At 32.4% G+C, this 14,924-nt stretch overlaps 1 protein-coding gene across 1 annotated transcript; it reads left to right on the top strand.

Annotated features, from left to right (window-relative positions):
- Positions 1-2,252: 2,252 nt before the first annotated feature.
- On the top strand, positions 2,253-14,859 carry Exd2 (Exonuclease 3'-5' domain-containing 2). Its single transcript, XM_088267713.1, has 8 exons — positions 2,253-2,548; positions 4,446-4,602; positions 5,416-5,924; positions 6,751-6,888; positions 8,770-8,972; positions 9,384-9,549; positions 10,103-10,432; positions 11,226-14,859. The coding sequence occupies exons 1-8, from the start codon at positions 2,337-2,339 to the stop codon at positions 11,332-11,334; spliced, it is 1,824 nt and encodes a 607-aa protein (XP_088123839.1). The 5' UTR covers positions 2,253-2,336; the 3' UTR covers positions 11,335-14,859.
- The last annotated feature ends 65 nt before the right edge of the window (positions 14,860-14,924 follow it).

Below are 14,924 nucleotides of genomic sequence, written 5' to 3'. Positions count from 1 at the left end.
AGACAGGAATTAATGGTAAAACTCCAAGAAAAAAAATCATTAGTTTAACACCTAAAGCCCGATGCCCTCAAACAAAACGCGCCCAGCGGTGGTGGGTCTGATCTGACCCAGTACAGAAATCGCCTTTTAGGCGTTTTTTGTCGGGTTTTTATATTTTATATATTAATCAAAATAGGCTACATAGCAATAGGATAATGTGTCATAAGATTTGTATGAGAATTTTCAAGTTTTTGATAGTTTTGAATTTAAATTATCCAAGCGCATCATTTTACATGCGAACTCGACCGAGCGCAGCTGCTAACTACCACCGCGTAGCATGTCGCATCCGCGTGAGGCATGATCGGCATGAAGCAGTGGTTGTAAACATGTTTATTTTTACTGAATTCAAATAATTTGTGTTTTTAATTTTTTAACTATATTTTAAGTCAACATCATAAAAGATAGAATTTTTAACTTTTATTTGTTATCTTCAAATATAAAACGTGGCGGTTAGCTCCAAAAACCACAAAATGATTCTGGGATTTTGACTTGAGTTCATAATTCAAGATAAATTTTTGTCCATAATGCAATTAAAATTTATTTTAAATACAGTGAAAATGGTAAAATTTTCATTGAAAAATATAAACAGAATTGCCCAAAATGGTGTAAATATTCATTTAATGTTCGCCATTTCTTACATAGATTTGCGGGTCTTAGAAATTATGAATATAATTTTGTACGGTACTAAATAAAACTAATTTTTGGGTATAAATTATTTTTATATACAAGTTCGTTAGACATAATAGGTAACAAATTTAATTTTAATATTGACAAGTAAATTATTATCAAAAAATCAGAAGACAATCGCTACTTTTCTTGTTAAAATCGATGTCTTCATCACTTACTGACATTTCTTACAAAACCACGTTTTCTGTTTCACTTTCAAATTCTGTATCTAAGGTTTTTGAATTCTAAATCACTGTCATCTACACTACTTTCTCACTTTTCTTTCAATTTTAGAACTGTCCAAAAGTCGTCCAATCTCGTTATGAGATATTTTTTTTCCTGCCATTCATTGTGGTAAAGTGTCAAAAGATTTTTTTTTTAAAACTAGAAATTGTTCAAACATAAAACAGTTTATTGTGAAGTTTTGAAGTTAGTAACTTTGTGTATGTCGGTGTTGTATATATACATAAATCTATTATATACTATATATTACCACTATTTGTGGTATTTTCTAAGTAAAACTTAAATTAAAAATGGTTAGATTTTACCAAAAAGTAACTGCCGAATCAATTTATGAAAATATTAACAACTTATGTAATAATTACACTTTTTTTAAACGTGATCCTTAGTATTTTTCATACAAGTAAACAAATAAATCAGTTTAAAACGAATGTAAAAAAAAAAACAATATACAGAATCAATCGCCAAAGATTGACAATGTTTGCTTTTGTTTTGGGGAGTTCGAAGGCACGGCAGACGGCACACTAACACATTGATAGGGAACAACTGACCTTACTCAATATGATTTTTGATCTTTTATTTGTTCTTTTTTTTTAAAATAACTCATTCGAATCTGGTCCGATAATTTTTGTTTATATCTCAATTTGTAGGTAATTGTTTGAAAAACGATTACACTGAAGGAAAACGACGTAAAAAAATAACCTATTAAGTAATTAATAATTTTCCGCGATGGTGGGTCTGATCAGACCCACCATCGCGGAGGAGGTGTTAACAAGGTATAGGAGTGGAATGGATTCAATCAAAATTAGTTGGGCGGATGATTTTCACTCTAGTTGAGTTTAGCAATAAAACAACACTCGCTTTTATAAGTATATTCTCTTCAGCAGGTATTTCTTCGCTGATGGTGACTGCCAAGAAGGGAAATTTGGAACCAAATAAAAATAAAATTGAATAATAAATTAAACTGATGATGTAAATTCGAAATGCATGCATATTTTCCATTTGACCTGACTAGTTTCTGTCACATGGCAGTGATCGAAAATGTGTTATGAAAAGGGTATTTGTGATGTCACAAACTCTTTTCCAGGCAGCGCATGCTCGCGTCCCTCGTGAAATTAAAAAAAAATTACAGAACTTATCCCACTCAATGATAGATGAACCAAATTTAGAATTTTTACGTCGGTTTCATGCATTCGGAATTACGAAAACGGAAAACGCCTGCGAAAAACACTCGTGTGCAGCCAATCTAAAGAAGTGGTAGGTATGGGTGGGTATATAAATAAAAGCAAATGTCAATTCTAGAATACGTCATAATATTTTTGGTTATTTGAATTGTAGAAGGGTGAATTGTTTTTTTTATTGGATTCTTCAGTTTTATAATATTTGTGAAAATGTCGTCAGAATCGAATAAATCTAAAACGTTTGCGACGTCAATTATTACAGCGGGCGTTGTGGGACTGGCTTTCGTTTTACTGAAATACAGGAAAACTATATTTAAGAATATTTTAAGTGTATTTAATTATAAAAATCCATTGGAATTTCAGAAAATAGAAGTTATTAATTCGAGAGAGCAATGTCGCGATGCTGTCAACAAAATTCGATTGTAAGTCGTTTACTTCATTTTACACCATTTATTACAAAATTTCGTAATATTACCTTTATATTATATTATATTTAGTAAGATAAAAATCTCGTCATTAATATTTTTTTCGGTGAATTATTCAATCTTGGCTTCGCTTTTATTTGAAAAAAAAATCTCTAATATTTATTATAAAATTTTAAATAATGTAGTCACAATGATTAAAATTAATGTCATCAGTTTAAAATGACTAAAATTTAACAAAGATTTTATTGTTAACACACTTCGGACGGGAAAGATATTTCTACTCGTTTGGTCGATTGATGCTTAAGGACGGGAAGGGTATTTTTACCTTCCGCGTTGGCCTCATTTTATAGGCAGAAAAGAAGGAATTATTTAAGGTTTTTAAATGAATATTATGAACCAATTTCTTTGTTAAAGTCTAAACTATACAGTTACCAAATTCCGTCGCCAGCAGTCCGCAGGCGTAAAAAAGTCCCGCCCGAAATGTGTTAATATGGCTTATTGATTTAGCATTAAAGGAGCTTATAAACAAACAACAGTTTTTTTGTGATTTGCAAGAATATCTCCCGACAACTATACATATAGAAAATTTTCTGGAAAAAGATGCAATAAAGATTTTTCCACATATTTTTTCTGGATCATATTTACATATACACATATATACCCGAATTCGACTTAGTATATAGTCGGGCTTTGTACCTGTTTTAGGGTGACACTTTTAAGAACTCGTAGATATATATTTTATTCATCAACAAACGCAGACTTGGTAATGAAAAATTAAAAACAAATACATTTTTCAACCTGGTAATAAAAATCGAAATGACGTAACTGTGGAACAACTAGCAGAATTATAAATTCAAGGTATAGAGCAAAGCAGAGGGCAATAGTGATATTTTGTAAATAGTTAATTTATTTTATGTATTAATTTTAAATCAAACACACATTTTTTGAGTCTACTAAGTTGATTTTATTAACAAAAAACACATAAATTATCGCTGCACGTGTTAAAACTGTCACTTAGAATTGTATAGCTACATAAGGACCGTAGTCCATTTGATCTTCACGTTCGTTTGATAATGCCCTAACAAGGCGAAACAATTGTCACAATATAATTTTTTATGTGTTTTTTGTTAATAAAATACAACTTAGTAGACTCAAAAAATCTGTGTTTGATTTAAAATTAATACATAAATTAAAATGGAGTTCTACAAATTAAACGCCAAGTCAATAAATAAGTTAATTTATGTTTTTGTCCGCCTCTATTATGTAGTGGTTAGCGCATAAGGCTACCATGCCGGAGGCCCCGGGTTCGATTCCCAAGAGGGTCTAAATAAATATCAGTGATTCTTCACTCTAATATTTATTTAATATGACCCTAGACTGGTACCTGAAGCGGAAGGTTGATAACCTTTCCTTTGTATATTTAATGATCAAGATAACACTGTTTCTATACAATGCAGTGCCCTACTCACCATTGGGTGCGAATAAGGGTTAGAAGAAGAAGAAGAAGAAATTTGTGTTTGTGATATTTAAATTTTTTTTTGTTTGTTGATGCTTTGCTGTAGTAATTTTCATAATTGTTAATAAAACAAGGTTTTTGTTGGATTGAATTCTACATTTATTTATGTATATCTTAATAAGTGACGCGTTTCGCTGTTTGACACTGTTGATAATGTCCTAAGAAGGAGCGTTTGATAATTTCCTAAGAAGACGAAACGCGTCACGTATTAAGATAAACATAAATAAATGTAGAATTCAATCCAACAAAAACCTTGTTATATTTTGGATATATTACCCAACAATTCAATATGGAATTCTACCAACTGTGCAGTTACAATAAGTAGTTTTCATAATTTAATTTGATAACAACAGCCTATGATTGATCCTGTTTATGTAGAGGATGCTCGCAGTATCGAGTGTTGGGATTCGACTGTGAATGGGTCACCCTGGACGGCCACCGTCACCCCGTGGCCCTGCTGCAGTTGTCTTCTCAGGACGGATTCTGCGCGCTGTTTAGACTCTGCAAAATTCGATGTGTTCCCCAAGAATTAAAGGTAATATGTGCATGTATAATGACCCTTTTGGAAGATGTTATAATTTTTGCAAATGGCATCATACATCAATCATATTTGAGATTTGAACCGATTGATAAAACGGGCACAAATGTGCACAATACTGGCAGGAGCTGATTGACGGATATCATCGTTTTTACTTAACAACTACGTCACTCAAAATCTTTTTTTTTTATTTAGTAAAAAATTTATTTATAAACAAAATTGGATGATTAATTCTGCGCCACCTTGAATCTGTGTGTATACTATAGCTGTCTAGTTCACAAATCGCTCACTCCTTTCAAGAACGTATAAATAAAAAAACAATATAATATAATAAAAATATTATAAAAACTTATAAATAAAAATATAATACAATGTATTAAAAATAAATTACTAGCCACTTATTGAACTTTTTACTGTGCAACAGATCTTTTTAGGTAATACGAGAAGTTTTTTTTCTCCATTTGAAAAATATTAAGTATAGTAAAAAAATAATTAAACAATACCATTTCTTCAAAATGCAAAAACAACACTTTCTGCCCTGTAGCGGGTAAATATTATGTTAAAAATATGCCTCTTTTGCTGGGATAAAGTACATTTTCTGGGCATTCCGAAAACATGCACAACTGAAAATTGTCGATTTTTGATTTACGACGTTCTTGAAAGGAGTGAGCGAAATGTGAAATATGCCATTTGTAAAAATTATACATTTTCCGATAGGATGATTAATTGTAACGGTGCCCTATGGATGCGGATTGTGATGCCGCTTTCATAAAGAAGTATTATCTTCTTTACATTTTTTTTCTATTACAGAATATATTGGAAGATCTATCCATTTTAAAAGTGGGTGTTGCGCCAATCGATGATGCCAAATATTTATTTCACGACTACGACGTCTCTTTGAACGGTGCATTGGATCTAAGGCATTTGGCCGTAGAGGCTTCCGAAAAACCAGAAGGGCTCTCCGCTCTGTCTAAAACACTCCTCAATGTTCAACTGGACAAGACCTGGAGAATCCGCTGCTCCAATTGGGAAGCGGACTCGCTGTCCACTACCCAACTCAACTATGCAGCCACAGACGCTCACGTAGGCGTAGAGATATTCAAAAAACTAACCAACAAGATTCTGCATTCTAAATACGGCATCGGTTGGAAATGGAAACCCATGCACGAGAAATGGAATGCTATAGACGAAGTTTGCAGAAATTATGTCAATTTGAAATTTAAATACAGAAAGAATGACAATGGAGTAAATAGTAAATTTTTATCTAAAAACGATGAAGGCACATTTGAGAATTTAATAAGTAACCAGCAACACGAAAGGTACCTATCTACTCTCTTTATTTTTGATAACTTAATACACCTAACAAAGCGAAAAGTATTTTATAATGCTCGTTTTAACATGCCGTGCATTTAGTAGGAGTTTTTTTGACATGGCACTTTCATTCATAGTCCAAAAATAAAAGTATTTTAATAATTGTTAAACTGCTTCAAATACTATTTTCATTACTAGGCTGGTACTTAAAATGCAGGGGTGATTTCTTGCCTTTATATAATTAAATATCAAGTTAATACTGTGTCAATCTGATGCATTGTCCTCTGCATCATTGGGTGCGGATAAGGGTCAGAAGAAGAAAATGATAGTATTTTCAGTTTCTCAAGAGCTTATTTAAAATAGAAATTAAATTATGTCGATGTGGGTTAGTACTAGAACTCCTTTAAAAATTATTGAATTACATGGAAAAGATGCCAATTACATATTAGTTCTTTAGAGCCAAGTATTTGTTAAGTCCCAACTTTATTTTCTCTAAATCCAGGTAACATTTTACGTAAATGATTTTTTTCTTGAAACATTGTATTTGCATTGAAAAAATAAGTTTTTTTTCAAACTAATTAAATGGTTTTGAAAAGTAAAGAGTTATTGAAGGGTAAGGAGTTTAAAAATAAATATAATTAATGAAAAAAAAATCTAAAAAGCTAACAATATTTAACATAATTTTTTTTTTTAATTGAGCGTGAGCACACGACCAGCCCTGAACCGCTTGAGACAAGCTTGAGATCTAAGCGCTTAGCAGATTGGTTCAAACACTTATGACCCTGATTATCCTACAATTAAACCTTTTTATGTAAAAAAAATATTATCTTTCAGTTTAGGCCGACCGAATTTCAAGCAACCCAAGAGAGGTTACCAGTCTCCTGCTAGATCCCGCCCCCTGTATCAAAACTGCTTCATGCAGAAACAAAATGGAGACGTCCTGTGCACATGTGACATTAAAAAAGCAAAATGGTAAAACAATAATGTGTATTATTCAATATTTGAAACGCTAGCTATGTGTCATATTGCTCTATTCTACAGTTATTAACATTAGAAAAAGAAATGAGAGAATGCTTTTGCAATTTGTACGCACCGTCTGTGGCTACCTCCTGGTTCTTCCAAAATGTACCAGTAATCAATATAAATATATCGTAGTCGTACAGGAGAAAGTGACCAAAGTGACTGACAAAACGTAAAATGTTTAGGAAGGCCATTTAAGTCACTTTTGCTTGGCGAGAAAATAAACATCAATGAAGTTAGTCATTTAACAAGTCAATATATATATAATACTTCCAAATTTAAAATCCTTAGGGATTTTTTCAGGGCAATATTCAGCTGGTAAGATATCAAATAGTCAATGATCACGTTTTTGTACAAAATGCACTTGGTCACTTTCTCCTGCATGACTACGATATATATAGGAAATCCTAGGACCTACTCACAGAATATCTTCTTCTTCTTGGTATATGCCTTGTGGCCTGTTTTTAAGAGGGATTAGCCTCGATTCCCATTTGTCAATCAATCTCTTTGGTGGTCTGCCCGGGAGTCGTCCTATCATGGGGTAGGCCTTACAGTGTGATGTGGGGGAGTCTAGATGGTTCCATTCTCCTCACATGCGCATACCATTGTCTCCTTCGTTGCCTTCCCCACCTAACGACATATTGGATCTCGCATATTTCCCTGATAGGCTCCTCGTAGGCTCCTGCCAGATATGCTTCTTAGAGCCTTCATTTCTGACACTCTAAGCGCGTTTTTTGTGCCAACGATGCCCGCTCTACTTTCAATCTCATACGTCATGATGGGTCGGACACAAGTTTATACAGAATATCAAATTCTGATAATTGTACTAATTGTGAAATATCACATCAAAGGTGCTTTACAATTTACTTATAGATAATTGCGCTGTGTGAATGTGAGAATTTAGACTTGATCTGGTTGCTATCCAGAAAAGATCTTGAGTTTTATCATCGAGAATTATATCAGAACAATGTTATGGTTTCAATATTCTTCTGATAGCTGATGTGCTTGCTGATCAAAGGGTCACCAGTCTTCTGTTGATTATCTCTGGATATATTTGCGAATTGCCTTAAACACTGTCCAGCAAACCTTTAACATAGTTTTTCTAAAAACTTCAACAAATTAAGTTATCTCAAGTTTTCTGAGAATTGTAAATATTTAGGAGTTCCGGTCATCAATTGTGCTACAGCGTTGAAAACTGATTAGAGCTTATCAATCTGAAACTCAAAGAGATTATGGGAGATAGTAGTGCATAAAAATTATTTTTCACATTTCGGAGATAAATAAAAGTACAATATGAATGGGACAAGGGAAAGAATAGTGAAACAATTTTATGAGGCAAATGTGGTTGGTAATAGAAGCAGAGGAGGACCGAGGAAAACTTGGTGTGATCAAGTTTTAAAATAATTGAAAGTGGTCGGGTCAGGAGTTGGTATAATCGGCGGGTATGTACGAGGAGATGCATGACTGTGGAAGAGAAAAAGATGGTTTGCAAAGAGATTTGTGTGGCATTCTATTCTCTCTGCCTACCCTTGCAGTAAGCATTGTGGTGGTTAGTTAGTTAGTTAGTTATAATAATAAAAAATTGCCTCATTATTCCATACTTTTAAAGTAAATTTTGTAAAATTATAATAATATATTTTTTTAAAGTATTGTAAAGTTTTCTAGAGCTTTTGAGTGATGTGAAATACACTTGCTCAAATTTTGATAGAAATCAGATTGACGATCGACAACTTACAGATTAACCTTTGATTTATCAATTCAAATGATTTTGCGCCTAATTTCTATGATTTTCTACTTTCTCCTACCTACCTACCTACCTTTCTCTACCTTAAGGTACGTCGACAAAGGACTAGCGACCATTTTGTGCGATGACCCATTCACGATAAGGCTGAACTTCAAGCCCGCCGGGGAGGGGGTGGTGGACGTGGACAAGTATTACCAGATGCCGAGAGCCAATCACTGTGTCGTCTGTGGCAAGACACACTCCTACATAAGAAAGAATGTCGTTCCCAGAGAGTACAGGAAACTGTTTCCTGGTGAGTTGAGATGCGGCTTCTCTCATATCATATGTCGCTCACTCCTTTCAACAACGTCATATATTCAGGTTTTATCTAAAAAGATCTGTTGCACAGTAAAAAGTTCAATAAGTGGCTTGATATTTATTTTTGATAAATTTTATTATATTTTTAAACTTTAAAAACAATCTCCTGAAAAATCGAGTTTTTTTATTTATGACGATGTTGAAAGGAGTGAGCGACATATGAGATGAGAGAAGCATTTTTTTTTACCAAGCAGAAACATTTTCATTTGTATGTGAGGTTCGAATCCTGGATTATATTCACATACTCGAGAAAAGCTAGAAAATATCCTTGTAAATAAATGCAATTCCCAAATTTTTTTTTTGTTAAAAACTAGCCGTGTGCTATGATAGTTGCATCACTTTTTAGTTGTGATGAAGACGCACACATCTCACGACGTTCTGCTTCTGTGCACCAGTTGTCACCAGCTCAGCAACCTTCGGGACCAGCTCCTGAGGCAGCGGCTCGGGGAAGTGTGCAGCGCTCCATTTGATGATAAAAATGCTACTAAATACACCAGGAATCAACAGAATCAGTTAGTAAACATTTCTCCTATACATACCATGAACCTTTATTTTTCGAAGCATATTTATCCTCTATTCCATCTAATAAATATTATAAATCCATTTATAATATGAAATGTTTCTGATTGATCAGATGGAAATTTCAAGGTTAGCTTCAGAAACTTGATGTATCCTCCTAAAAGCTTGGTTATATATTATATTTGTGTGTATATATTTCTGCATGTGCATATATGTATATTTGTCAGGCTAAAAACTTATACGATGAAATACCCAATCAATACACAAATAAAAATTACATAAACTAACCAAAAAAACCCATGACAGTATAAAACCGGAATTATCATCATCATCTTCTAAAGGCAGCGCCTTGTTGTGTCAGCCACTTGTCTCTGTCAGTCGCCATCCGGAATTATACAAAATTAAAAATAAAATCACAATATTATCATAGAAATATACTAGATAACAGAGGCATATACTTGTATAAATTAAACTTCAGTGTTCAAAAAATCAAAAATTATTTGTTGATTTTTTTTTTAATGCCACAATTATTACCTAAACTTGTAGGGTTGTGGCGTCTGCAGCGAAGGCCTTGCTGGAAGGTTCCAGAAAGCACATTATACCCCACGAAAGAAAAGAGAAATTGAAGAACGACATCCTGAGTTACTTCGGCGGCGCCACGGAACTCACCAACGACATGCTGAAGAAGGCCTACGGGCTGAACTTCAACCAGGAGAATCCCAACTACGAGACCCACGGCCAACTGGTCGTTGAACACTTCTCCAGGACTCCCGGGGGACTGTTCCAGCTGGAGCAGTTGTGGCGCCAGCACTTCCTGGACTCCATGAAGCCCAAGTTCATGCCAGATCTGTGGTCCATTGATCACAATAAATCAAGGTGAAAAATACATATACACAACCACGCACGCACAAATGCACCGGCACACACTAGCATACACTCTTCTAACCCTTATCTGCACCCAATGGTGCATAGGGCACTGCATCATATAAACACAGTGTTATCTTGATTGTTAACACATGAAGGAAAGGGGATCAGCTCTCCGCTTCAGGTATCAGTCCATGGTAATATTGAGTAAATATTAGAGTGAAAAAATCATATGGAATCCACAAACTGTCTCTTCTTTATTTTAAATTCCTTTGCATTTAACTTTGTATTGTAATATTTCAAAAAGATATGAAATAAAAATACAAAAAAATATCCCACAAAGGCATGGCCTGTGTGTGGGTATACATTATATTTTAGGTTATAATAAAGGGCACTGGCAAGAATACAATAGATATTATCAGAAATAAAATTAGATTAAAAGTGCTAATATAAACTACAAATATTTGATTTTCACAAAATACAAAAATCAAAAAGATGTATTGGACACAGTGTTATCTTGATCATCACTTACACAAAGGCAAGGTGATCACTCCTGCGCTTCAGGGGACAGTCCAGGGTAATATTGAATAAATATTAGAGTGTAAAATCACAAATATTTCTTTTCACCCCCCCTAGGGAACTACCTATCGAACTCGGGACCTCCAGCACGGTAGCTAAACACACTAACCGTTACACTATGGAGGTGGACACTTGCATACACACACATATACAAAACATACAAAAATGCGTGAATTACTCCATTTCCAGTAACAATTTTTTATCACCCTATTTATTTTATTTCCAGATTGGAAATTCGCGCTAATGAAGGGCGCCTTGCGGAAGACGTCTGTGCGTTGTCAGGATTTAATACTGAAAATAGTTCCTATTTACCTCTTAAAGAATCTGTTATATAAACAATATATGCTCCTGGTCTCGGATTCTGAACCCTATATCTCAGTAGATGTATAAGTAACTCAGCAAATGAGTAGTCCGTTTCCAAACCACATTATGTTAAAAAGTGCAATTTTTTGGCTCAAATTAGTAGACAATTAAAAATATTAACGTCCATATTTAACATTTTCCTGCCAAAACTCATTAAGTTAGGAATAAAATGGAATACAAAAATCAATACTCTTGTAAAACTCACTATGCCGATCAACAGTTCACTTTCCAAAATCTCTCAAAAAAGCTTAAATCGGTCGAAGATTTAATATTCTACTGGTTGCCGCCATTGGTTAAAAAACTTAATTTTTTAACATAACGTGGTTTGCAAGTGGACTACTCAAATGTAACATCTATTTGGGACTAACAAATGCATATTTTTTCTATCAACTAGTTATTATATATTTAATCCAATATTTGGACCTTGCATAAAAAAGGAAAGAGTCTTTGCTTTATAAAAGCTTTCCCTATTCCAACATAGATGGTTGTCATGAACTCACATATACTGTGTCACGAGTTTGATCAATACATCAAGGAGTTCCAACAATTAAGTAGTGTGGTTGTCAATCATGGGCAGAATTGGTGAATGTTACACGTGTGTAAAGCGATCATTTAACCAAGCCTATAACGATCGTAAACCCAGATTTCCATATCATTCTTCATCTATGTTGAGATGTCAAAAAATGTAAAAAATCACTCCTAAGCGAAGAAAATCCAGATTTGTGAACAAGTATGTATTTGGTGACACTCAAAATGGTGTAAATTATATATTTATATTTCTTATGCCTAAATCATAAGGAATATAAATACAGTTGATTTTATTATCTATACAGATATAGCGTTTATTATAAGGGTACTGACACGAATGTTGGGAAAATATATTTTTACACTCTTCTTATCATTCATCGTTCACTTTGTGTAATTCTACTTAAAAAAACCTAATTCGTTACTACCTGTTTCGGAATAATAATTCCATCATTAGGTCAATGTAAATTAAAATGAAATTGTTACGGTCTGACATTTATACAACAATGATTTTTTTAAACGAATTAGTGTTTTTTAAAATCGCATTACACAAAGTGAATGATGAATGATAAAGAGTGTTATATTACCATACCACAAAATTAACAAACCTTTTAATATACAAAATAGATTATATTTTTAATACAATAATTATTACAAAGTAATTGTTACTTATAAAGTGATTGAGGCCAAATCAAATGTGACCAACTAGAGAACCAAAAATATAAAATTTTGAATGTGCTTAAGACTTTGTTCGTGCACCTGACTATAGGAAATCTAGCATGTTTCTGAGTAGTCACTCAGCCTATTCACGGAAAAGGTCACAGAGTGAAACATGCATATTTTACATTGTCTGACTTCTATCTAATAATATGTCAATTATCTAGTGAAGTTGGAAACATTGATTTGTGCTTTGGCATAAATCTGTTGAAACAAATTTTATATATTTGAGCATTTATTTTTAATAACAGTATTATTAACAATAAAAAAATTACAGGTGTTGTTACATTTTTCGGTCTCTGCTTGGAGATTTGATACCAAAAGTTTTACCACAAAGCAAAAATCCATAGAAACAATTGCAATACACATAAAGAAGAATTTCACAATCCTATTTTACAGTGATTTCTATAGATTTGACTAGAATAGTCTATTGTTTACCTCGACAATCTGTAGAATTCTCGGTGATGCCATTATTGATACAAACTGATTGTGAACCATGCAATTATTTACAAAATTGCATGATATTTTTAGTTAAGAATATTCTTAAATCTCGGAAAATGTGACATTTTGAGGACGCCGATTGTTTTCAATACCCTCATACTATTTCCTATATTGTCTACTATTTCCACCTGTTAAATTATCGCACAATTCACATTGCCCAAGATATTTCAAATATACATACATGAATATATATATATATATATATATATATATATATATATATATATATATATATATATATATATATATATATATATATATATAGTTTTATTTACTATTTTTTCACTATGTTGGAGATGCAGAATTATCCAAACACAAAGATTTTTTTTCTCTTCTTACATGCAATAAGACACCATTTTTGTACTTACCTTTAATACTTTAGTACATCTGTGAAAATAGAATGTATTTTATTAATGTTTTAATAAAATTTCTAAAAATATATTTTGTAAATTTATTAGAACTCTTTTTCCTCTGGAATCTGGAAACCACAATCGTATTTTTTTTTTTAAAGTAAGTTTGGTAAACACATTTTGGACAGATGTTTTTATGCCTCGGACCACTGGCGATAGAATTAGATAATTATGTACATTTAGTTAAGACGCAGAGATTCGTACATAATATTTATATAAAAACATGAAATATGTAATTCCTTCTTTTCTGAATTTGAAATGAGGCCGGTGCAGGAGGTAAAAATACCCTTCTTGTCCTCCAGCATCAATCGACCCAACGGGCAGAAATGCCTTTCCTGTCCGAACGTGTGAAGTAGGCACCACTTAGTAAGGTAGGGAATAACTGGTTCCTATATGACATGGGAGTAAGGTAAGGTAAGTACTGATTTTGCGCCTATATGAAATCCACGTCCTTGACTGCAAATTCATACTCCATGTGCCCAAAAACCAAAGGCAACATTGGTGGCATTTTATTTAGTTTAACATGAGGATGTGAAAGAATTTGCTATTTTCTTTTTTAGACATTTTAAAATTGTCACTGATGAATAAATTTTAATCAATATTCGATGAAAGAAGTAGCATTTCCAATTAAAAAATGAATTACTTAAAATATACTGAATAACACTCAAAATTTAAATGATTTGCGATATATAGTCATTCTATATAGGAAAAAGATAGGTATTGTTGACTCCTAGTAAGTCACTACTGATATTATTTATGAAATTTCTTGTACATTGACGGGAATATCAAGTTTGCTCAGGGATATATGCTCGATTACAGTTACATATAATCAAACCGTGATTTGCATATTTTTTTATTTAAATACATATAAAGATAATTTAAACATCAACACATAAATGCTTTATTTAAAATAACTTTCACAAATTTAATATTCAACAATATTAAAAAAATTATTTACATTTTTCTTTAAATAATAAATGATATGCATATTTAGAAAATATATAAATGCGCTAGATAACATATTTTTTCAATATATATTTAAAAATGATTTAAAATACAAAGAGGTTAGAAATCACGCATCAAAAAAAAAATTAATACTACAAAAACATAATGTTTTCACTGATTTACTCTTTTTTTATTCTTTTTTAATACAATATTTTTAAATCTTTTTTTTATTTTAGGTATACACATAGAATATTTTTAACAAGTATATAGACTGAACAAAATACAATAGGAATATATTTTTATATTTATCTATGTACATATGAGAAGTTTTGTTGCAACACTTAGATATTGTAGATGCTAAGTATTTAAATTATTGGAATGTTTTTTTTTTTAACAAAATAACAGAAAAATGTGTGCCTGAATTTGTTGAAAAAAAGAGAAAAAATGATTATTTTTGTTTTCAC

Source organism: Brachycentrus maculatus, unplaced genomic scaffold (genome assembly GCF_059751285.1).
Source record: "Brachycentrus maculatus isolate JH-2025_06_01 unplaced genomic scaffold, ASM5975128v1 h1tg000303l, whole genome shotgun sequence".
Taxonomy (NCBI): Eukaryota; Metazoa; Arthropoda; class Insecta; order Trichoptera; family Brachycentridae; genus Brachycentrus; species Brachycentrus maculatus.
Note: the sequence above shows the minus strand (reverse complement) of the source record. Positions and strands in the feature narration are given on the sequence as shown.

Coding starts and splice junctions, on each gene's coding strand:
- Exd2 (XM_088267713.1), top strand. CDS start 2,337: ATGTCGTCAGAATCGAATAAATCTAAAACGTTTGCGACGTCAATTATT. Junction 2,549..4,445: donor GCTGTCAACAAAATTCGATT/GTAAGTCGTTTA, acceptor CTGTTTATGTAG/AGGATGCTCGCAGTATCGAG. Junction 6,889..8,769: donor GACATTAAAAAAGCAAAATG/GTAAAACAATAA, acceptor CTCTACCTTAAG/GTACGTCGACAAAGGACTAG.